Source organism: Lissotriton helveticus, chromosome 2_1 (assembly GCF_964261635.1).
Source record: "Lissotriton helveticus chromosome 2_1, aLisHel1.1, whole genome shotgun sequence".
NCBI lineage: Eukaryota > Metazoa > Chordata > Amphibia > Caudata > Salamandridae > Lissotriton > Lissotriton helveticus.
This window is the reverse complement of record NC_136059.1, coordinates 668,843,055-668,869,212: the sequence shown is the minus strand read 5'-3', so window position 1 is coordinate 668,869,212 and position 26,158 is coordinate 668,843,055. Positions and strand designations below refer to the sequence as shown.

At 45.8% G+C, this 26,158-nt stretch overlaps 1 protein-coding gene across 1 annotated transcript in view; it reads right to left on the bottom strand.

Moving 5' to 3' along the window:
• The window catches only part of ADGRV1 (adhesion G protein-coupled receptor V1), a 2,034,994-nt gene that overhangs the window by 1,522,574 nt on the left and 486,262 nt on the right, over window positions 1-26,158 (bottom strand). The window contains exon 28 of the mRNA XM_078677778.1: window positions 13,848-14,457. Coding sequence (XP_078533904.1) covers window positions 13,848-14,457 — 610 coding nt within the window. The remainder of the gene's footprint in view (window positions 1-13,847; window positions 14,458-26,158) is intronic.

Below are 26,158 nucleotides of genomic sequence, written 5' to 3'. Positions count from 1 at the left end.
CGCCTGCTTGCGGACCGCATCACGTCGCTGCGAGAGTCATTTCCGAAGCCATCGAGGAGCTGCGAGAGAGAAGATCACCACTGGTCTGCGTATCGTTGCCCCGGAGAGTGTCGTAACTCCAAAGATCGTCACATCCTACCTTTGCGAGAACAAACTTCCTACGGAACCTATGCACCGGAATCCAGACAAGTGGCCTTCCTCCCCATACAGACCGGATTCGTCGCAACACGCCCGCTGCTGCAGCGGGGCTGTCGTAAACGCCTCTCCTGGGTCTCAGGAGCAATGCATCGCTTATTTTCCACCGCACCAGCTTCAGCTTTTGGAACTTTGTTGCAACTAAAGGTACTGTGAGCTAAACGTAACGCAACTGTGAACTTTTCACGCAACTGTGGATTATTTTATCGCAACCTAAAGAACTTTATCGCAACCTTAAGAAGTCTTTTGAAACCATATTCTTGAACTGTGTATGTTGGATTTTTGTCGTTTTGGTCTTGTGTAGTTTAGATTAAAAACCTTTATTTTTCTAAACTGTTGTGGAGTCAGTTTGCGGTGTTTTCACTGTGTTACTGTGAGTGTTGGTACAAATACTTTACACATTGCCTTTTGATTAGCCTTGACTGCTCGTGCCAAGCTACCTAGTGGGTGAGCAGGGGTTATCTCAGAGGGTTTCTTCCTTGCCCTGACTAGAAGCAAGGGTCCCTATTTGGACAGTGGTACCTACCTCTGCAAACTAGAGACCCCCATTTCTAACAATGAGCCTCCAACAGCAATTGGTAATCTGTTTGTGCGATATCCACAAAATTGGCATTCCACCCTGCATTTCTCTCCAATTTACAGTATGGCCCTAAAACAGGCCCTATATCCTGCAGCATGGAGTTGTTTAACTCAGTCTGTTGCTGCTTCCCACGCACTGCCTTTCTCCATGCAGCCAAACATTTATTGTTCTGCATTTATGACTTGTATGTTGCTGTGGTACACTATTCTTCACAAATACATATTACAAATAGCAAAGTACTAATGTTGTAAAGACAGTGATTTAACTACTTGTATAAAACCTCCTTTATCTGTTACTACATCATATTCAGTAAGTCCCATTTTGAAGAAATCCATCCATTTGCAGTCTCTTAGATATTGAATTAGACCAACGTCTCCACCTCGTGGGTTCTGCTGTACCTGCTCCAACTACCGCATGTCTTCTGTTATGCGGGTAATCATGTTAAAATGTTCCTACAGAAGTGCCCCCAGTGTCATGTTGACACTCTGATGAGTAGGCAAGTTAGCCATCTTCTCGTGTATACATTTTGTACACATGTAGCTATTTTTTGTTACATCGTTTTATGGTCATATCTTGCATTCAACAAGGTTCCATGTTGGCTCCTTTGATATTATCGCAAAGCCACCAATTTGATGTTGTGGTGAGTTTTTATTTGCCCTAGTTCAGAGCCAGATTCAGTCGCCAGTAATTTAACTGTACTTGTTAAGTTCTTTTTTTTTTTTTTTACAGCCTAGGGAAGTTGTGTGACCTTCTAATTTGTTAAAGGCGCCTATGCCGTTTGGTGGTATTTGTTTACCACTTGGAGGTGAGGTTCTTTTCCCATTCATAATAGACATTAGCTGTTTTTTTTATTGATTTCTGCACATCATTACAGTTATGCGATTTAATTACTTTATAGGTTGCATCCATGTTTTTTCCCCTGATAAAGACCTGGTTCTAGAAAAACCCTATTCCAATAGGTCAAAACGTCGATGCTTTTTTAGCATATTTGCTTGGATGATGATAAATATGATACAGAAAACCACTAATTCGATAACATTGTATATACTAAGCAAAGCCTTGTCATTTTTTTTTTAAACAAATTTTATTATGTAAGAGGTCTTAGACAGTGCAGAGCTCCTAGACCCAGGAAACATCTGCTACATCACACATTGCAAATCATTGTCTTTGACAGTTTGTTTATACATTATTTTCATCGAAATTCGAAATACAATAGAACAAAAACACCCCAACCCCCCCCCCCCCATTGCACTAACACACAGCTGTGTTTCGGCTGTCACCACATCTCCCATCCCAACAAATCAAGTCCTTTAACACATGCCTTGCTATATCTCTTTTGGCCAATGTCAGTCCCAACAGTAGCAGATGCCTCTTGTATATATTACCTCCTATACCCTCCATAATATGCAGAATTGTCAATTTTGGTGAGGATGGGAGGTCCCACCCCAACACCTCCGTCATACAAGCCAACACCCCTCTTCAGAATTTTGTGAGTCCTATACAGCACCAAACAGTATGGATTAGGGACCCCTCTTCTTGCCCACAACGCATGCACAGTGGGGAAGCTACCAGACCCACCCTCCAGAGCCTGGGCCTAGTGTAATAAACCCGGTGGAGGTATGTAAATTGAAAAAGGCGCAGTCTTATCGATTTCTGTGCTCCTCTAGGTGAGGCCAGTGCATCCATCCAGTCATCTCCATCCAATTGGCCCACATCCCCAACCCAAGCCTCTCTGAGTGTGTCCAATGTAGTGGAACTATGGTCACCAAAGATTGGTAGATCTTTGATATCTTATGATCTTGTAGATCTCCCATGAAGACCTTAGCCTCAATCGGACTGAATTCAGGGAGAGCCGCAATTCCCGAAATACTCAGGTAAATGGCATGCCAAAATTGGAGGTATTTATAGAACTGAGTTCTTGGCATAGGGTATTCTTGCTGAAGATCTTGAAAGGATTTGAGCACAGAGCCTCGCATTACTGCCCCTAATGTGGAAATCCCTAAGTTGTCCCACCCTTAAAATCCAGCTAACACCACCAGCTGTGGCAACTAGCCATTGTGCCACAGCGGGTCTCTCTAGTTAGCTTGTTCCACCATCCCATTTTACGGGGGGACTGTTTCCACACCTGAAACACCACCTGAGTGGCCGATGGTAAAGACTTATGCAACAGTGCCGAGTACAGAATGGTATGTAGGGAGGACTCCCCCATACACCTCCCCGCCACTGCATATGCGGGGTGTCCACGGTCGCCATACCACTAATCATTGAGCACCAGGAAATATGAGACCATGTAGTACGATTGGATATCTGATGTGGCTAGCCCCCCACAATATGTTGACTAAAAGCAGGTCCGCAGCGCCACCCTGAAAGCCCCCCCCTGCCCACAGGAAATGTCCCAGCACAGCATTTACCTGGCAAAACGATGAAGGGGGCACCGGGTATGGATGGTTCTACAGCTGGTTGAGCAAGCGCGGCAATGACACCATTTTAAAATTTGCCAATCTGCCATACAGAAAGATGGGAATGTGCGACCAAGTTTTCATTTCCTCCCTTATCCGTGCCTAAATTGGTACTATATTCCTGTCCCACGATACTCTCAGCTGAGCTGAGAGGAAATCTCCCAGATATTTCACCCCCTCTGACGACGCCCATCCCGCCATGGCCCAGGACCCCAGCTCTGCAGTTCCCCTCAGCATCCGCAGCGTGGATTTACTTGGGTTCATATATAATCCCGATGATTCACCAAAGATTTGCATCTAGGCCCCAGTCTATTTATGTCAGTTAAGAAAAAAACGACATCCGCATACAGGGCAAAGTGGTCTGAGAGCCCATGATCCCACTCAAATCCAGCCACCTGTGCGTCGATTCTCACCCACGATGCCAGAGGCTCCATTGCTAGTGCAAAGAGAATCGGCGACAGGGGACACCCCTGACGAAGCCTCTGCCTATGGAGAATGTAAAGTCTATGGATCCCACCACCTGCACCGACACCGTGAGATCCGTATACAGCAGTTTAAGGTACGCCAAGAATCGCAGACCTATATTAAGTTGGTCAAGAAGCACGAATAAGTATACCCAACTGAGGGAATCAAACGCTCTATCCATGTCCGCCAGCAAAAGGACAGCCAGAACTCCCCTTCCCTGGATGGCAGCTATTGCATTATGCGCCTGCCAGATATTATGGCGCGTGGCCTGCTGAGGCATAAAGCCTGCCTGGTCCGGATGAATCAGGGTAGTTATGTGAGATTGGAGGCGAGTGGCCAATAATTTGGCCCAAATTTTAGCCTCAACATTCAGTAGTGAATTGGGGCGATATGAGGTGTGTTGATCTGGAGGCTGGCCTGGCTTATTAAATTCGACAACTTCCGCATGTCTCCAGTCCCGCTGCACACAGCCCTGATATCTAGCTTCTTCAATCACTCAGAGATAGTGCGATCCTATCTTGGCAAAGTATTTCTTAAAGAATTCGCATGGCAAACCATTCAGACCCGGCGCCTTTCCCGAGTTCAATTATCCCACAGCAGCACAGATCTCCTTCTCGGTGAACGGGAGTTCAAGGTCAGCCAGGGCGTCATCGGATAGGGCGCGGGGTGGTAGGTCATCTATAAAACGAAGGATCACATCCTCCTGCAGGAGTTCTCTCGGAGGGTAGAGTTCCGCAAAATACTGTGCAAAACTCTTGGCTATGAGGGAGGGGTCACTCAGAACCCTTCCGTCAGGGCCCGGTATACTTGGAAGAACCTGGGGCTGCAGAGCTCCTTGGCATAGTCTATGCAGTAATTTACTGGACTTATCACCCTATTGATACATTCTGCTGTGAGACACTAGCCACGCATGGTGGGCCTCATCCATCAGGGTATCTGCATAGGTTTACCGCACCAGTACCAGCTGTCAGCGCACCAAGTTTCCTCCCTCCGCCCTACTAATCTGCTCAAGCTCCATCAACTGGGACTCTGACCGCAACAGGGCTTCCCGCCAGGTGCAGCGTGCCGCAGCGCAGAAAGAAATATCCACCCCCGCAATGTGGGCTTCATAGCTTCCCATAGCGTTGCGGCCTCAGCCACCATCCCCACATTCATATCCAGATATTGTTCAATTGCCAGCCCCATGTGCTCTTGGTACTTCTCATCAACAAGGTGCCATGGGGAAAGACGGCAACAAAAGGGCGGTTTCTCAAGACCCAACGGCACCGTCAGAGCCACTGGAGAGTGGTCGGATAAAACCATTGGGAGCAACTCCATGCCCAACACCCTCCCAATGGCTCGAAAGAGCACAAAAATATAATCAAGACAGGAATACGAGTCATGAGAAGTCAAGGAGTATGTATAGCCTAGTTCCGTTACATGTAGCCGCCGCCAGGCATCTACCCATCCCAGTCCCGCCGCCACGGAGTTGAATTTAGTACTATGGTCGACAGTGGAGTGTCCTCCTGACCTCCATGTGTCCACCACCAAGTCCATTACATCATTCCAATCTCCCCCATAATTGCCAACCCCTCCGGCATATCTGTCCACAGTGTCGTGAGACGCTCAACTAAAGCCCATTGCAGTGGCAGAGGGGAATAGACACTACCCAACGCCACCTGCTCCTCATATATGGTACTCTCAATAAATACGTATCTCCCCTGAGGATCAGTCCATGTCTTGACATGTTTATATGGGACCCTATGATGCAGCACGATTGCAACTCCTAATTACCCCATGGTAAAGCCAGAGTGGAACACTTGAATATAACCATATCAGAAGAGACACAGTGCTTTTGTACCCATTAAGTGTGTCTCCTGAAGCATCAGGCCGTCCGCTCGGTACCGTTTGGCCTTTTGGAGTATTGCCCCTCTCTTGACCTTATCCAGGGCTCCTCTGACATTCCAACTCACTATTCGTAGGTCTCCTGCGTGGTGTTGCGTCCTATCTGTAAGACTTGCCAAATAAGAGTCTCTAGACCTCGAAGTGTGGGACAGCCTTGAGCCAGTACGCTAAGGAAAACCATGTGAGGCAAAAATCCAAACAGAAAACAAATATTCTCCAACATCCCCAAAACCCCCCTATACCTCAAAACAGCTGAAATATCTGTCGCGGGAGAGGTGGCTTGCAGACCCCAACAGCGGCCCTCCTGCCCTTCCCCACCAATGGATCCCCAATAACCTGCCCATAATCAACGGACGTTCCCTTTAGCTATTGAAATTTGAACAGAGGTAAGAGCCCCTGCCCATGTTTCGTCGGTCTAGACATGAGACACAAACCGTCCCACAATTCAAGAACGTCCCGGCGCTGCCATGATGCCAAAGACCCCTGCCGGGGCACCGATGTAGATCGATTAGAGTCACTACAGGATTTGGAGCAGCATCTCGATCTCGACCTCCTGAAGCCTTTGATATTGGGTTTGGGTGGCCTATGGGCAACTTCACTGGACGAGGAATGAGTGCGGCGCCAAATCTTCACAGTTTCGTCCATGCAATTGAATACATCCTTCGTCGATTTAAAGAAGCGAGTACAGGACTGATACACCACCTGCAGCTTGGCTGGATACCACAATGCATAGGGGAGTTTCAGCTCAGAGAGGCAGGCATTGGCTGCCATAAATGATTGTCTTTCCTGCTGGACTAGTTTTGTATAGTCCAGGAATATGAGAATGCAGGTGTTTTCGTACAACAGAGGTTCCTTGAGACTAGCCTGTTTTAAGATTGCATCTCTATCATGGTAGTTCAGGATATTGGCAATGACAGGCCTCAGTCTGGTACCCGGGGGTGGCTTCTGCATTAGAGCCCTATAAGCCCTCTTGATAACAAAGCAACCCGGCAGGGAATCGGGAGGGAGCCAGTCCACCAGCTACCTAGTAAAAAACTGCGCCATGTCCCCCACCTTTGCATCCTCCAGGGAACTTTTCCTGGCCCTACCATCCGCTTAGTCCTCCCGCGATGCAAGGCCTCTAGTGATCAACTCCAGCGACGTGACCTGCTTCTGCAGTGTGGCTACTGAGTCTTCCACTCCTGAGACTCTGGTTTCGACCTCAGTAAAGCAGTCAACCGCATTTCGAAGATCTTGCCTCAGGAGTGTAACGTCAGAGCTCACCCCTCCAATCTTTGCCTCCAGAGCAGCCCTGGACTGTGTGATGAGTGTGGCATTGTCTGGAATGTACCCTTGTGCCCCTCCTTGATCTGCAGCAGAGGCCCCCAATCCAGTGAAGCGATCCATGGTGCTCTCTTTCACAGATCCTCCCCCTGGTTTCTTCCTTATCATAGTGGCGGTCGGATGGCTGTCGTTGAAGGGGGCAGTCAGCAGCCCTCAAGCCATACCATTAGCTCACAGCACTGTTGCTCAGTATGCCAGCCGCCGTTCTTCACTCACACTGTCCCAATTGGTAATGCATGAGGGGAGTCTACACAAAAAGAGGCAGGCCTGAAGGCAGACAGGAAACCACCATTGTTCATAATCTGCCTCTCAAGCCTGTCCGGCATCTGGACTTCTCTCCCTCCACCATCTGCAAAGATGGGGAAAACGCGGTTAATGACGACTACCCAGCAAACCAAAAGAGAAAAATATGCCACCTTGCTTCTGAAGGAACCAGGGGAAACAGACCCCCCCAGAAAATGCCGCCCTATCACAAGTTAATTTTGAGCAAATCTTGCAAGCTATATGTGAGATGCACTTTACCATTGAAAGACAAATGGGGGGAGTTGGCATAGAACTGGGGCTACTTCACCAAGACCTACGTACAGTTGCAGTTAGAGTTACTGACGGCAAATAGCATAACTCTACAGTGGAGGACACAGCCCATACACTATCCACTTATATTGCCCACCTGAAAGAAAAAGTGGGCTACCTCGAATGTAGGGTGAAGATGAGGAGGGACGCTTACAAAGCAACACCCTACACTTTGTCGGTATACTGGCAAGCAACCATCCAGCAGCGATCCTCGCAACCTGGCCTAAGACAAGGATGCCTACAGATGCACGTTTTTAACATTCTTTGTAATTGAAAAGGCCAATAGATCACTGGCAGCAAAGCCACCTCCTGTGGGCCTCCCCACAGCTGATGATTGCTAGATTTCTTAATGATGCCGACAGAGATACCATCCTAAGGCAAGTCAGACTCCAGACTCCTCCTACGCTTGAAACAATGAAAGCATATATATGGATTATACACTGCAAATCTCAAACTAACTTAAATTCTTCTCTATGTTAAGCGAATATTGAGAGACATGGTGCTGACATATATGTTACCATTTCCGGCCAAGCTGAAAATCATGCACGATGAAAAGACTCACTCCATTGACTCACCACAAGCTGTATGGGACTGTCTAGACATTGGGTCACCGAGATGCGAAACCCCCACATGGGCATCTGCCACTGGAGAGCACCAAGCAAAACAGTTACTTCCTCAAACACAGGGACAAATCAAACCAGATCTGGTCCTAGGGCGATTGGGAGGGGGTATGGATTGACCTCACAGGATTTCCATGAGCCACATCAGATATATGGCTAGGTTGGTCGCGCAAACACTCTATCATGATCCGTATGGTTGACTGTCCGAAGTGAGAATTAAGCTACACCCCCATGACAAAGCAGGGAAACTGTTACACTGGTTGGTCAATAGGAAACAAGCCCTACGCCTGAGCCCTAGCATCATACTACCCATGCGCAGCATTATCACTGATCATAATTTAATAGCACAGGAATTTGTAACCTACTACAAACAGAGATTCGGAGCAACCCACTCAGGCACAAGAGCGTATGCACACGATTGTGTAGGACTTCATCCTTCCACACCTCACTGACATCGACAGTCGCAGTCTCAAAGAAGCACTCACAGCAGCTGAATTATTCGCAGCTATCCAATTCCCCACTGGTAAAACACCTTTCCCCAATGGTTAGCCCCCCTGGGCTTTTTTTTTAAAGTTTGTCTCACGCTTCACCACACCACAGATTGACATGTATACAGAAGCTCTGGAACAGGGAGAGTTGCTGCATGACTTATGGGAAGCCACGCTTTCTGTCACTTTTAAGCCAGACTCAGAAACCTCCAGACCAATGCGAATCATACAGGCCCATTTCATTACTCAATATTGAAACCAAGATCCTAGCAAAGGTGTTGGCGATGCGACTAGCAGGAGTTATCATGGTCCCGGTCCACCCGGACCAGAGTGGATTGATGGCATGGCGCAGTACACAACACTGTCTTAAATGACTAAACACTGCATTGGCACTAACTAGAGAAAGAACAGACAGTAGAGCGCTGAAATCAATAGACTTTGAAAAAGCCTTTGATTCAGTAAAATGGAAGTTCATGTTTCGCTTACTGAAACAAATGAACTTCCATCGATATGTCTTGGTACTCTACTCTAGGCCACGGGCAAAAGTCAGAGTTAATGGAGAAGTCACCCCAAGCTTCCAGTTTTCTCCAGGGACCAGAAAAGACCCTTTATCAGCCCTCTTCTTCGGCCTGACCATTCAGCCACTGGAGGAATGGATTACAGGTGACATACAACTCAGTGGTTTTAAATGGCCAAACTGCAAAAACACGGTATGGCTATACAAGGATGACATCCTAGTTTACAATTGTTATCCTGAAACTTTCCTCCTAGACTGATGCACATGCTCCAAGTATATGCAGATGCCCCTGGACTCACTGTCAATTGGACTAAATCCACCTATGTCCCCCTGACAGGGAATCATGACGATATACGGGCTATCACCAAATTACAGTGGGCAGACTGACAGTTCAAATACCTGGGCATGCACATAGGCATGGAAAAGCAAATGGCATGGGATCTAAATGTAGTCCTGCTCCTTGCTAGGAACAGACAGGAAATGGATGTATGAGAATATCTCCCTCTAAACACAGCAGGCAGGGGAGCGCTGTTAAAAATGATTTTGCCACCAAGGCTGCATTATATACTACAGAATGACCCCCTTGTTATACACCCCAATTCTTTTAAGGCCCGCAATCGGTGCTGGTGACGTTCTCCTGGGCTGGACCACAACCATGCATCTCTTTTTGTAAATGTGTCCTTAACCTTATGACAGGGCCTGGGAATTGCAGACGCAAGGCTCTACTACTGGGCCAGCCAGATAGTCTTTTTAAATGACTAGCTTCATATGAACTGCAATGACCCGTCAATAGCCCTTGAGATGCGTGTGCTGGAGCGGCGCAACATCTTATGCTTACTATACATCCAGGGGCAGACAGCAACCTCCTCCCAGCGCCCCATTGGCACCAGGCACTGTAATAGATTAAATGGCTCAGGGTGACAACAGCAGAAACCCTGCTGTGGAATGTAACATGGCTACCCCACATAAACAACTTAGACGTATTATGAGCATGGGATTCCACTGGTATCTTGAGGCTGAGAGATGTATTGGAGAAGACAATATGCTCCTTTCAAAACGTATGCGCAGTGCTTAATTTGTAAGCAAAATAAGTGCCAGGGTCCTCGTCAGCTTGTGATGCCTATTTTCAATGGTCAGAGCTGCCAATGACAGTACAAGCACAACTACTAAGCATCACACTACTACAAGAATGTCTTTAGTGGTAGGTATTAGTAATTTTACTGTACATTGAATGAATACAAAACTGTTGTTGTCCTCATCTCTAAATTAGATATACCACGCCACCATGTGCCAGACTGTCATAAGTCCCAATTTTGAGAATTAAGTGCTGGTGTCGAGTACCAGAAACCATGGGCTCAAATTAAGCACTGCTTATGCGAACCTTCCAAAATGCACAACTCACATTTCTACCGCTATTTATAACTCCAGCATGCACTGGAGGCATCACTGAACCTGGCACAGACCCTGCCACAACACAACCGGCTAGAAGCACAGATCACCCAATCTAAAATAACATGAAAAGGGATCACACATGTATTGTACACTGTTATTCAGTGCTAACGGGCAGGTGCTCTCTCCTTTAAACATGGTATGATGGTCTATTACTGTATGGCTTTTTAATTTACCTGTACGGCCCTTGTACAATGGTACCCCATATACCCAGGGCCGGCAAATTAAATGTTACTAGTGAGCCTGCAGAGCTGCTTGTGCCACCAACAGAAGTAGCCTTTTAAACCTGTCTTACCACTGCAGGGCCTGCGTGCGCACTTTACTGTCACATTGACTTGCCATTTGAATTACTTGCCAAGCCTTGAAACTCTCCTTTTACCACATTTAGGTCACCCCTTAGGTAAGCCCTAGGTAGCCCTAATGGGCAGGGTGTTGCGTAGGTAGAAGGTAGGACATGTGCCTTTATTGTGTGGCGTGTCCTGGTATTGACAAGCACCCTATTTTGTTTTTCACTACAGTGAGTGCTGCTCCTCTCATAGGTAAGCTTCGGCAATTCACTTAAAAGTCTTGAAGTGGAAATCTCTGATCTGAAAGGAGAAGTGTTGTCATGTTTGGTATGTTTTGAATAGTGTTGATAAATCCTGCTTCTTGGTGTAGATGGATTTTTCACTCAATATCGTAGAAAATCCACTTTTACAAAGTGGGCATTTCACGGTGGTTATGACTCTTGTGCTTTGTAGCCTGACTCCAATCTACGTCTAGGGAACAGTGACAGCTAGGCTTTGTGCATACTGTACAGACAGCTATCACACCGAAGGGTTGTCACTGGGTTGCATCTGCATTCAACTACCGACTGAATGGTCTTCATGGGCTGGGAGAGAGGGTGGTGGGCACACTTACATTTGTAAAGGCATACACAAAGGGCTTGCTTACCCTCTACTCATGTCTAGAGCCAGCGCTGGGATTGAATAGGGGTGTTGTGCACTTCTAAAAGTTCTTCTGAAGTCACTTATACATCAAAGACATTTTTAGTATCAGTACAGGAGTTAAGACCCAATGATGTTAGACACTGCGTGGGACTTGTAATCATACACTGCTGGCTCTACAGACTGCACATTAGCATATGGAACTGTTATGCTTACAAGAAGCACCACCATTTTTGCCAGACTTGCTTGTTGTGCTGACCTATGGCCTGCTGGGCTACAAGAAAGTCTGCCACTTTGCTACAAGGACCCTGATGTGCTGGCCTGCTGCTTGCTCTCTGCTTTAGTGCCCCCACAGTTGTTCTCCAGGCGTTGGTTTGCAGCTTCTCCCCACCACTGTTTGTTTTGATGACTGGGAACTTCCCCTCTTGTTCTCAACTTAGTGCAAAGTGAGCGCTTCAGTTTTTTCCTTGTACAAGAAACTAACTCATGGGGTGCGCATGATACTTTCCCTTCTGGGCTGGCACCAAGTAAGTGCAGAGTATTCACGTTGCTGCATATTTGAAGGAGGAGAACTTTTGGTTGCAGACAGCACTGCCGTTCTCATCAGCATCATACAGCAAGCCTGAAAAATCCCCTGCTTAATTGTGCCCGAGGCGCTGCTATGCTGAGAACAGTTGAGGGGTAATCATCGCAAATTCAAGGATCCATAGGGATACTGATGCCTCAGCAGACCTTATCACGTGGTTCTGTACCGGGCTCCCATTACAAGCGTCATTGAAGTTTCCCTGGCCTTGCCTAGGAGATCCTGGGAGGCCTCAGGATGGAGTGTGACTCCCCCCAGTCACGTGATCCTGCATCGGTCCGACGTTCGCGCCCTGCTTTCCCACAAGGCCAGGCCGGCCGAGAAGAAGACAATGCTGTCAACTCAATGCAAGTGTCCTAGTCTGCCTAAATGGCAGTGATGCCCCAGTGACAGCTGCCTGCATCTCCGGACGAGGGGCCAGAAATGCCATTGGGAGCAGGGAAGTCGGCATCTACATAGTAAGAGGATTGTACCAGCCAGGCTCCTCCGTAAATCACCTTGCCAGAAGATTCTGACATGGGGCAGCTGCTAAGTTGCAGAGCTGCACACGAGGGGGACCACGGGAGGCCACCCCTACTATAAACTAAAGTGTGGGTGCTCCCCTACTTCTGTGGGAAACGGAACCGTTAGGGGCACCTGGTCCTTTTTGGTGGCATTACAGGAAGAGCCTTTGACGGAGGCCTCCCCCAGTCGGGAACTGCCACAAAAGGGGAAGTCCTGGAAAACCACCATTTTACCACATTCCAGGTAGTAGGAATACAGATACTTCTGGCCCTACACTTTGCTTTGAGTGCATCATACACTCTAAAAGGAGCACAAGAGCACTGTGCTCAATTATGTTATGGTGATATGTATGGTACTGAGGTGCTCATGGGGATGCTTTAGTAATTCTATATGGTTTGCATTTTGTGCCTTGATGTGAGGATTTATGTTCTGTTATGCCTTATACTGACAGGATAATTAATACGCTTTCAGGAGCTGCATAATATGCACTGCAATGGTTTCTTTCATGATGTTTTGCAACGTCAGTCATACTTTTATTGCACGCATTGCGAGGTTTGGGACAATTGCCTAATTGGCAAAGTAATCTTTGAGGTATGATGTGTTGGTCTTTATTTATACATGATATATTGTATATTTGTATATAATATTGTGTGGAGTCTTCTTTTGTGGTGCATTTATTGTTTTACTGGTGTGAGGGTGTTGAGCAAACGCTTTACACATTGCCTCCACAGGTACCAGGCAGTGAGCACAGGTTAGCTTTGATGTGTCTAACTTACTTGTCCTGACTAGAGACGTGGGCTGAGCCTGGCTTTTGGCGCATACCCTAGCTAACCAGAAACCCCATTTCTAACATGAAGTATGATGTCACTGTGTGTTAATAGGCCAAACATTTACTCAGTGTAGCAGGCTAAAGGAACGTATAACAGCCAGATCAGAATTGATCAACTAGCTGTGCACTTCAAAAGGGGTTCTACCTTTCTTAACATGAGGACAATTGATTTTTTGTCATTATTAGTATAACATTAAATGATTTAGCACAATGGAACGACAGCCTGGAATGAATGTGTGTATAATCTGAAGGTTACAGATTCACATTTGGAGGTTCCATTTATGTTTCATCATTCCCAGTTCAACAGATCAAGTACTACTGCTGAGTTGGGAAATGTCAACGCAAGGTACCTTACAGAGGTAGGAAAATGCAAAAGTTGTTGTAGCAAGTGTTATATAAAAAGTTATTATTAGTAGTGGTATGAGTAGTAGCATTAATAACGTTTTACTTACTTGTTCGATTTTGAGCTCCTTCTATTAAAGAAACACTTGTCAATGCAACGAAGACGTATTCTGCCTTCTCTGGATCAGCATCATCTAGTATAGGCACATCAAAGGTGGCATTGCTCAAATTGGCTGTAAAGATTACAGACCCTGAAATCGGCACATAGTCTCTCCCTTGTGTCGCTCTGGCTGCGTTAGCTGGAAAGTAAGGGGACCGGTCACTGTCCAGCATGGTTCTGTATGTGACTCTCACAATGCCCATTAGGCCACTCAATCTAACAATAGTTAAGGTAATGTTTTTTGTTTCTTCCTCAACTTTGATTGGTCTGTTCTTTGCTGAAAAGATGAAAAGTCCATAAGGATCATCACTGGCAAGCACAGTTAAAGCAGCAGTGGTAAGAGCCCCCAGCCGGCCATTGGAAACATTTGTGATTGAAACAGAAAAGGTTTTATCCAACTCTGGGACATCATCAGGCGAGACCTGCAGAGTGATGTTGGCCTTTCTCTGTCCTATGCCGAAGGTGATATTGCCACGGTTAGACACCAAGTCCCCTGATGGATCAGCGTTGATATTCCAGTACAAGGTCACAAGAGACAGTGCACCCTGCTCACGTACAACCTGCAAGAAAAATAGGCATGTTTAAGCTAAGGAACGTATGGCTTATTACACTGACTAGAGAACATCTGCCCCAACAACTGCAGTCACGGTCACATGAGTTCTGGTACTAATGTTGTTCTATGAGGAGATTTATGGGCTCATCTATTGTATTAAATATGTGACCTAAAAAGTTATTTGTCATAATTAGCATTCTACTTCATATTTTGTGCATTTAATTTTGTTTGAATTGGCATATGACGCAGTTCCAAACTTGCTCTTGTAATGTTTTATTAAGATGACGTGCAAAGCGTTTAGAACTAATTTGAGTGGAAGAAGCTGGAAAACACCAGATGAGTCACTAACTGCTGGAAGTGGTCTCAACAGACTTGCGACTGCACACGTTACTCCAACCCTTCCATACTTTTCAAGTGTCAAATTACGTCAAATTTAGCACACAATGCTGCCACTTATGTTGTCCTTCAACATCTAGTTTTCAGCATAGAAATGTTTCATTTTGACAGGTACATTCTGTGAAAGAGAAGGATCATTTAACCTAGAACACTGAACTAGCATAGTTTACTTCAGCAGGTGCGCGCTTGGGGAAAAGTCACATCAGTTTAGAAAATCTGACAGTAGTAGATTATTAGTGAACACATTACTAAGGGCCGGATTTATATATTGGCGGACGGCCCTTTGGTCTGCCAAGGGGGACGGAGTAGATTACTCTTTCCACCTGGTGAAGGGACTGACCGTCGAATATGCAAATGACCGCCAAACTGGCAGTCATTTATAAAGCGTTGGCAGAAACCACCATCATGGAGGTTCCTGGCAATGCTCTTTGCTGTTTGGTGCAGGACTCCGGCTACATAACAGAGCCCAGCACCAGTTATATTTTATATTTCCAAAAAGAAAATCCTGAAACTGGATTTTCTTTTTGAAAATCAAAAAGAAATCGCCTTCTTGCCATGGGATTGATCTCCCATGGTGGTGGGGTATTATTCCTTTTTTACTGTCCCTTACCACCAGGGTTTTCCTGGCACTGACAAACTGTAAAAAAAATGGCTATACATCTGCCCATCCTAATTGGGTGGGAATAGTGCTTAATTTATTCAACAAAAAAAAAGTACCAGAGGCCTCTTCAGGAGGCCACCGAAGCTTGCTCAACCCATTGCCACTGCCAATGCTGCCAATGACAATATCTACACAACTACAAATTCAGAATGCTCAAAGCCCTCAAAGCTTTATGAATGGGTTGGGCGACAGGTATTAGTTGTTTTTAATGCAATATAAATTAACTAACTACTATTGCTCTGCTCATCTCCTAATAACACAAACAGCACCACCATGTTGCAGCTGTCATTAGACAATTATGTCATGGGCAATTAAGTGCCGGTGCTGAGCTCTGGAACCACCAGCTCAAATTAAGCACTGGGTGGGAAGACATATAGCTATTTCTACATCGCCCCTTACTCTGTCGGGTCTTTAGAGAGGGCTGTGATGGATTAGTCGCTGCAGAAGCCAAACCTATGGCCTGCCCACATAAAAATGGGTGGTTGGGCCATTAGCTTGGTGACAAGCATACTCAGTCACTGTTATGATGGAGTATGCTTACCATCACCATATAAATTGGGCCCTTAGTTCTTAGCCCAAAAGTAATTTTGTGTTGACAAAAGAGTAATATATACCAAGCAATGAGTGATGAGGTATCTGGGGATGGCACCAGTAATCAGGAATTAGAAATCATGGGCCAAGTTTATGAACACTTGAAATTAAGTCAGGCATCGTAAGGCAGCCATACTCATTAGAAGTAAGATAGATATATTTGGGACCCAGGAATGGTAAATATATCTGAGAGGGATTTAGCAGCGCATTCATGAGATTTCAAAAGAATTTAAGAAAACGTTTTTAGACAACCTTGATACAATAAAAATGAACTTAATATGCAAGGAAATAGTCACAGCAGTAAAATACCCATTCCATAAAGATGTAACATTCTCAGATAGCAATAGTGACCCCAATAATTGGTTGATGGTAACCTGTTCATACCTTCGCTCTGCAGGCAGGTTTTTTATGGTCTATGGAGCATATACTATATGCCGTATAACCACAGACTCCTCTGTTGATTATACTCATGCCAGAGGAGTTTCCAGTCATCTTCATACCCACCATTTGTCTACTGGTCAACATAACTGTTTTTCTCGAGTAGACTATTTTGTGTAAAATAGACTATTTTCTGTCAAATAGACTGTGAAAATCAACTTCACAGGAAAAGGTACACAATCCAGGTCTATTGTATCAGTCCAGGTGAGAAAGGCTTTTCCACTTGATTATGAATGGTGATTAAGATCTTGATCAAGAATTAACACTACTCTTCCAAATTATAATTTTTTTGGCACGTTTGAGAAAAGATGTTGAGTAAATTCAATCTTGAAATGAAGACTCTTTCTCCATCATCATCACTTACGACTATCAACAAAGGTCATTATTAGAAGCAAAATCATAGCACATATGTCACCTAAGCAGCTAATGGAACTCTTGCATAGCTGGAATTCATATTCAAAGATTTGGAAATAGATAACTCCTCTAGGAAACTAGTAGCACTTACAATGCCAAATACATTTCTGAAATATGCACATTACAAGGTCTTCGTTAGTAAGGCAGAAAATGTGTTATTCAGAATGAAACAAAAGTGCAGGGTTGTATGGATAACACTGGCATAATGTTAGTCTACGGAGTCAAAAAGCAAAATCTAATAGTAACAACTCTTGAACTAATGCCAAGTAGTTGGAAAAGGAACTGTTTATGATGGTATTAGTAGGCAATTGAGTGGATTTGAAAAGTGCATGCAAAGAGGCAGGTGAATCTGATAGACAATGGAACCTTCTTGAAAACTATCCCCTATTCCTGAATTAAGAATGCATCCATCCCTAGACTTGTTACGTGCCCGCTGGAAGAGTTGGTTGCATCCCCTGGAGGATGTGGACTCGAGAGACGCTCTCATGGCCCTCAAGACCCTGACCATCTCCTCCAAGTTGGGCATAGTCCAACTGTACTACCTCCATATGGCCTACTTCACTTCCGCGCACCTATACAGCGCCCGTATGCGGCTCTCCCCAAACTGCACGCGATGCAACCATACCCCCGCTGACTTCTATCACGTGATCTGGCAATGCCCTGTCCTGGCACCATTTTGGGCGGGGGTGAAACTAGAACTCACCCAGACCTTGGGGTGGACGGTTCCTCACGACCCACTGCGCCTGGTCCTGGGTGTGTTTGATGGCCTCGATGGCTCTCAGGCCGATAAGCGCTTCCTAGGAACTACGGTGGCGGTGGCAAAGCGCGAAATAGCAGCACTCTGGTCTCAGGCCAAACCCCCTAATATTCGGAAATAGAGACAGGGAGTGGATTGGAGTGGAACTCAAGAGGAGCCACTCTTTGAAGCGCGGGGCCGCCTAAGCTTTTTGGCAAATAGTTCAATCTACAGCCCTAAGGGGCGCATGTGCGTCCCTTACAACAACAACCATATTCAAGTGTTTTAATTAATTCCAAAGAGTGCCTTACAAGTCTCAGTCGTCCTCCTTTCAAATGTACTTTATCCAAATAATGTGCTTGATTTCGCTGCCAATGTATTTTGGGATTTGTTTTAAAAACCCAATACACTTGATTATCAAAAAAGAATGCATAAAATGATAAAATGTCAGGCCATCAGGGTCTACAAGCAGAGTCTATAAATTGCTGGAAAAAGTATTTACCCATCTGTTCGCAAAAGCGTGTTGACTAACCCTTTGCCCGCCACAGTAATCAGTTAAAGCGCTGCGAGGCCTCCGGGTAGTTACGCGCTATAGAAGTGCAATTTTTCATTTCATTTAATAATGGAATGCATCATATCTATATAACTAGGTATAAAACAACAGTCATCACTAAAATTGTTATTTAATGTAACAAGCAACCAGTGTGTGACAGATATCACCACACTGCTATTCATTGCGATATTATGAGTGTTTCTAATGTCTGAGCTAGGACGGTGGCAAATGCTATGGGGACTATGGGTCTGATTCAGGCGGTTATCAAAGAAACTATACTTAGGATGATTATTGAGTTACACATGGAAAGGGCCTTTAATAATGTGTGATGGGATTTTTTGTTTTGAGTCTTGGAATTTATGGTTTAAGGCAATGCATTTGTGTTTCTTCTTAAGAGTTGTTTCCCGTGGAACTCTTCAGGATTGCTTTCGTGGTCAAGGATCTCTTCTTTATTTCTGCTCCTCTTTGATTTAGCCATTGATTTATCCCCTGAAGAGTGTAAAATGGGCAAACCATGTTTTTGGGGGAATTTGCCTGCATGAACTGGGAGTAATAGTATTAGTCTTTGCGAATCATTTACTGCCTATTGCATCTAACCTGAGTGTTTCAGTGTCTATTATATAAGGATCAGTTAAATGGTATGTACATAGAAATCAAAGAATTTATGCATTGATGTTTGTCATTGAAATGGGGGATCAGAAGCAGGTTTAATATTTTAATGAATAATATTTTGTTAAGAGTATTTATTTACTATTCTTTTATAACTAAACTAAATCTCATTCATAAAAATGTTGGTTCCAGTTTCCAAGGGATGCTTGAAACACCAAGCTTAGATACTTACATTGAAAACATTTTGCTTTAGGCAAGCATGTTTTTTGATAGGTCAGATTACCCTCTTTTGTGTCTTATTGTGTGTAGTTTTATGGAATAAGGTCCCATTTAAATTCATTTTACGGATATATGACGGTACAACGCGTACCGTCACACCGCATACCTTTACAACGCGGCCGTGACAACGCAAGTCGTTACCACGACTTGCGTTGGGGGGGCGCGGATTTCGAATAGTTTAATTTACTATTCTAACACCAGTCCCCGTGGACCCTAGGGAAGGTGTTAGGATAGTAAATTAACTATTTTTAGACCTTGAGCGCCCTCCAGCGCAAGTCGTGGTAACGACTTGCGTTGTCACAGCCGCGGTGTAAAGGTACCGCGTTGTGAAAACATCGTTGTAAACGATGTTTACCTCATTTTACTATGCGAAAGGTGATAATACCACTTTACAGTTCGTATTTACACAATCAACTTTTTGGAGTGGTTAGGAATCTGGGACAATCTTCATTTGTGAATGAGTATTCAGATTCATGGCAAATGCCTTTGATTTGCAAGAATGATGAGCGTAGATGGTGGTTTGATGTAGACTGTCAATAAGGCACAATCAGGAATGTATGAGGACGTCCATCCTTTTGCACATATTGATGCAACATGCTTTCTTCTAAACCATGAAGCTGCGGAGACTGAAAGGATGCTGCAACCTTTATACATTTTATGGGATATGCAAAGTGGACAAATCTCCACCTTTGAGGGGGTCTGTTGGCAAAATGAGAACTGTGTCTATAAAATAAGATACTTTTTTAATTTTAATGCTAACTTTGCCGAGTCTTTCCAACCTTAACCTTTGTGCTATTGGGCAGTTGGTAACAATTCCCTTAGAAAACCTTTCTGACTCTATCATTTTAAATCTCTCAACTGGCCTCTCTCGTTACCTTTTTATTTCTGTCTTTATATCTATAGGTATGTACACCCTCTCTCAACTCTCTTTACCATACATATGTCTAAAGAAATTGTGTCCACATCGCCTCTCTCCCAATAAACATATGTGCCCATCTTTACATCTGTCCTTCTCTACCTGTATCTTTCATCCCTACACTACATCTTTCTCTCTAACTCAACTCTCTGAACCTAATCCATCTAGCTATCTATTCAACTCTCTATGCCTAACCCCTCTCTACCCTCTGTATACCTCACCACTCTCTACCTCATCTCTTACTTTAGCTTATATCCCTCTCACTAGCTTATCTCTCACGACCTCACCTCTTTCTTTCTCTATGTAATGCTTGAATTAAAGTCACCGTTTGTTTGCTACCTCACTTCATTACCTCCCTTCTCCCTTTTTTTCTGTTCACTCCACTTTTTATCCTTCACTATCTTACTCCTTTCTAACTATAATCTTTCTCTACCTCTACCTAGTTTTCTCTCTATCATAACCTAACCTCTTTCTCTCTCAGTTCTAGCTGCACCTCCATTTTTATTTCAACTCACCCTCCACCCCACTTCCCTCTCTGCCTTTCCTCTTTAATCATCTACCACCCTCTCTGCCTACTTCATAACTCTCTCCCTACCTCACCTTCTCTCTCCTCTCAGTACATCCTTCTCATTGTCAGCTCACCATCTCTACCTCACCTATCTCTGTACCTCACCCTTTTTATACATATACATCTCACTACCTCACCTCTCTGTTTGTACCTCTCTGTCTACTTCTCAACATTGTCTCTATCTCACCCTCTCTCCTCACATCTGTAGCACCATGCCTTTCTTTCTGTACTTCACATGTCTCTTCTTAATCTTTTTTCTCTCTGAATCACCACTTTCTTTTTACCCTGTACCTCTTTCTCTCTCTGCCTCACTGCACTCCACACTTGACCTGCCTTTCTATAGCTAGGGTTGCTCCTCTACCTCGCCACTCTGTACTTTCCTCACTACCTCATCTATCTGATTCTGCCTCTCCTATCTTCCTACCTTATCTCTCTTGGTGTACCCCGGTACTCTGTCTCTCCCTACATTTAATTCTCCTTATTGCTAGATCCCTCTCCTTCAGTCTAAAACCTTACCTATCTCTCTTTCTTTTTCTCTACATATGTCTTCCTTTTTCTACCTCTCTGTATCATTCTTTCAGGCTTCACCAACGTTCTCTCTTTACCTTATGCAGTGGCAGCTGGCATTTATGGGGGTGAAAGACAGGTGCACACGAGCAAATGTTAATAGTAAAAAAACATACCTGAACCGACGTCCTCCGTTCTCTGCTCCGGAACTCTTCTAAGGAACTGGATGCAGTGTGGACGCCAATCCTAATGCTGCTCGCATGCTGTGAGAGCAGCACTCTGATTGGAGGGAGCAGCCTCACTCTCGCTCCCGAGGGCAACATAACCCTGCACTTGGTCTGATCCCAGCTGTCTTAAGACAGCTGGGTTAGAGGCTTCAAAGAGCGCATGTGTGGCTGGACACCACAAGACGGTTGGCCAAAGGGACATGCGCACTTTGAAAAGCCCACCCTCCTCCCTGCTGCTGTTGATGGAGCATGATGGTGCTCTTTAAATTGTAGTGGTGCATCATATTCACAGGTAGTCTGCACCCACATTTATTCTGTTGATGGGTTAACAATTGATCATTAGGGTGTGTTCTGTAATAATCTGCGAAAGTGAAGTAAGAACCATTACGTATCATGCATAGAAATAACGCAGCAGATGTGTTTTGAATAATGTAATCGCTTTGTAATTGCTTAACTAAGTTGCTTATTTATAATGTAATGCATAGAGATAGATGTGCACCTGATTAAAGTTATACACGGATGTGGCAACTCGAACAAATGTGTAACAGCTATAGGCTGCTTATAATGATTTGTGCATTCAAATGTGCTCATGTAATGTGATGATTTAGAAATGCTTAAGTAAACTGTTAACTTATATGTATCCTAGTAGGGCCTATGTGCTCCATTCTTATGTTGGCCGATTTCTCTAGGCCTGAAATGTATTCTCCCTGATGGCTCTCGGAATGGGGTTAGGAGATGAATCTCATGTATATGTTGGATTTGTTCTGTTGTCACGTTTCTGTTGCAGGTGGAGAAAGTTGTCTGTTAGTTAGAATAACGTCTTTTGTTTTAGGAGTTAGGCTCAGGGAGGAGAAGACACTTTTATGCAAGAATGCTGATAATTGGGAGCCGGTGTTCTTTCTCACTGAAGGAGGCCAGGGAATCAAGGTCATCGATCTAGGAGCTGGGAGTATCAAGACTAAATGGAAAATCTCCTATGAGTAGTGCCCGGCAGGATGAGGTGATCGAGATTCAAGCAGTGGGCGTGTTTTATGTTTTGCGTTTTGAATTAGGGACAGTGCTGTGGGGGTTGAGTCAGGAGGTGAGGAGATCGATGGAGAGGGAAGGAGAATCTTAGAACGCGCTCTGTAGCCTTGACTACTTGACCCATACAAGGTGAGTGCACTTCCTAGGAAGTCTTCACGAGCTGACACCCTTTCCTGATCTTGTCAGGTGAATGTTAAGTAGGGATGAAACTGTAGTGTAGGGATAGACTAATGCTGTCATGCATTTTCACAAATGAAGGCAGATCTTGACGTAGGGAAAATCATCGCCTGTGTTCTGGAACTTGACATTCTTTTTATGAGCCAGCGTCTTCGTCTAGCCCATAGATTTGGATTTGGATTAGTTCCAAAGAACCTCTACAATCTCGTTTTGAGGTGTCTGTATGTCCAGTTATTTTTGGCTTTGTAACAAACCCACTAACTTGGAATTCAGAGTCTGTGATTCTTCAGAGTCATGCTTCTTTAACTTTGCTGATATTGTCATAATGAGTTCTTTCTCCCCTCTACACTTCTCAGCAGGCAACAAAGATTTATTGACCAGGGGGCTCAAGAGTAAATTGGTAGTGAGGAACCCCGCCTTATCACTGTCATTCAGCAGCGGCAATGCCTCCGTCCTGACACTCCATTCAGGACAGGGAGAATTAAAAATTAAATGGTAATCAATCAATCAGTACATTTCTGGGTCTGACAGATAGCTGGAATGGATGGTGTTCATGATTTTGATGGTGTTGTCATCGTTTATGTTGGTCCAGGTGAGCAGGGGTTTGATGTGCGTGGTGGCCACGGGGTCTGAGATGTCAGTGGTTGTCCGGCGGTCAGGTTGTTGAAGCTGTCGTGGATGTCTGCGATCTTGCGATGGAAGGAGGTGGCAAGGGAGTCACACTGGTCTTGCGATGGTGGGATGTCGTTGGTGTTGGAGCTGGAGTTGGAGAGTTCCTTCACGATGTTGAAGAGCTCTTTGCTGTTGTGCGCATTGTTGTTGAGTCTGTCCTTGAAGGAAGCTCTTTTGGCGGATCTGATGAGGGGATGGTTTCTGCAGATGACGTTCTTGTGGGCTGTGTAGCTCTCTGTTGTCTGTTCGCGGTACCATTTCTTCTCCAGTGTACGGCAGGTTTGTTTGGAGGCCTGGAGGTCTGCTGTGGACCAGCTGGCTTTCTTGTTGGTGTGTCTGTTGGAATGTTTCTTGATCGGGGCGAGAATGTTGGCGCAGTCCTCGATTCAACGTCTGAGATTGCGGGCGGTGGTGTCGACGTCAGTGGGGTCTGTGGGTGGGCTTCAGGCGAGGGTGATGTTTAGCTGGTCTTCGGTGATTTTGCTCCAGCTGCGGATTATTTGAGTGCGGTGGTGCATGGTGGGTTTCCGGAAGGTGAAGTGGATGCAGCGATGGTCGGTCCAGTGGAGTTCGGTGGTGTGGCTAAAGGTAAAGTGGGGGCTTGCGGAGAAGATGGGATCAAGCGTGTGGCCAGCGGAGTGGCTGGTCCTTGTGACGAGCTGTCTGAGTCCGAGGTTGGCAAGGTTTTCAATCAGGGTGGTGGAGTTAGTGTTGTTGTTGTTCTCGAGGTGGAAGTTCAAGCCTCCGAGGAGGATGTAGTCTGTGGAGGCAAGGGCGTGCGTGCTGACGAAGTCGGCGATGGAGTCACTGAACTGAGGCTGGGGTCCGGAGGGGTCTGTAGACAAGAGTTCCTCTGAGGGTGGTGTTGGGATTGGTGTGGAGGTGTTCGGGGGAGCTGGCGGTGTCGTCCCTGCTGGTCGAGACACTAAGGGTGTTCTTGTGGATGATGGCGGTTCCCCCTCCTACTCCATTGGTGCGGTCCCTGCGGGTGGTCTTGTAGCCATCCGGGATTGCTATGGCGATGTTGGTTGCTGAGGATGCGTTCATCCAGGTCTCTGTCAGGAAGGCGACGTCCTGGGAGAATGAGTCGAGCAGGTCCCAGAGTTCGACGGCGTGTTTGCGTGCAGAGGGGGTGTTCAGTAGAATGCATCTGAGGTGGTTGCAAACTGTCCTGACTGGTGGGAGGTTTGGCGGCTCGGGGCTGGCGAAGCTGCAGCTCCGGCAGAAGAAGGGTCCTTTGGTGTGCTTCGGGGCGGCCAGGAAGCAGGTGGGCGGTCGTCCGGTGTTGAGTGCGTGGAGGGTGTTTGCGTCTGGTGTCGTGGTGGTCGCAGGGCCAGGGGGTCTGGCGCTATGTGCGGTCCAGGCTTGGACAGCGCAGACGGGCTTGCCTTAGGCACAAGTGGGGCGTCTGCTGCTGCACGCGTCTGTTGCAAGGCCACGCAGCGGCCGCCATATAAGGGGAGGTGGGAGGAGCAGCTGGGAGGCGGGAGCGGGGCGGCAAATGGGCAAGCAGGGGGGCGGGGCTGCAGGGGACGCAGCGGCAGGGAAGGCGAGATAGTAGAGCCGGAGAGGGAAACAGAAGTCAAAGCACAATAACAGAACAAGAGTACAAAATAAAAGGTATAAAGGTGAAATACAACACTGAAATGCGAGATCAGACAGCACAATTACGGCAGGGCTAGCAGGGAAGAAAAAGGGCAGAGCGAGTACAAGCGCAGTGTCCTCGAACCTACACCAAGCGGCAGCAGGCTCAGGGGCAGCGACACAGAAGTGGTGCTGTGTGGCATGGGGAGCGACCTGCCTGAGAACAAGGTCAAGGGTTGCTCTCCTCACCGCGCAGCGGCCGCCATATAAGGGGAGGTGGGAGGGAGGGGCAGCTGGGAGGCGGGAGCAGGGCAGCAAATGGGCAAGCAGAGGGACAGGGACGCAGGGGACGCAGCGGTGCGGAAGACAAGAGCGCAGAGCGAGCGAGGGAAACAGAAGTCAAAGGGCACAATAACAGAACAAGAGTACACAATAAAAGGTATAAAGGCGAAACAGAAATCAAAGGGCACAGTAACAGAACAAGAATACAAAATAAAAGGTATGAAGGCGAAATACAACACTAAAATGCGAAATCAGACAGCACAATTACGGCAGGGCTAGCAAGGAAGAAAAAGAGCAGAGCGAGTGCAAGAGCAGCGGCCTCGAACCTACACCAAGCTGCTGCAGCGGACTCAAGGGCAGCGACACAGTGGTGGTGCTGTGCAGCGTGGGCAGCGACCTGCCTGAGAACAGGGTCAAGGGTAGCTTGAATTGCCATTTTATTTGTTATCTTTGGGGGTAATTTAAGTGGGCCGATGCTCCTCTACTCCAACAGTGGAGCCACCCCAACTTTATGTCCATTATTACCTCACCTATCTCTATACCTCATTTCTACCTCCCTTCTTCCTCTATTTACCTCTCTTACTATACTTTTCTCTTCACATAAGTCACAGCCTAGCCAGAGAAGTGTAGGCACAGAAAGAAAGGCATTGGTCTGGTTATCTGTCAATCTTTTGGCTTTACTAGTGCTCATTTTCCTATGAAATGGTTTTGTCAAACGTTTTTCAAAAATCATTTAAAAATGGGCACCTATTTTATAAAAACTATTGAAAGATGGGTGTCTACCTGGACACATGCACCTACACAGGTAGCCATCTTTCAAAGTTGATTTTTCACAGAAGTTGAAACATTCAAAGATTGGAGCCCGTGCCTGAGCATGAAAAAGGATGGACACCAATTTTTGAAATTCTTTAAAGTTCATTCATAGATGGCAGTGCATACACACAGATGCACACGGGTCTTCATTTTTGAATTTGAATTGAATTTTTTAATAGAGAAGGCCTAGCAGAAGTGTCCTGGAGGCTGCCAGGCCCCAGCAAAGAAAAACCTAAGTTTAACATTTTTAAAAATAGGT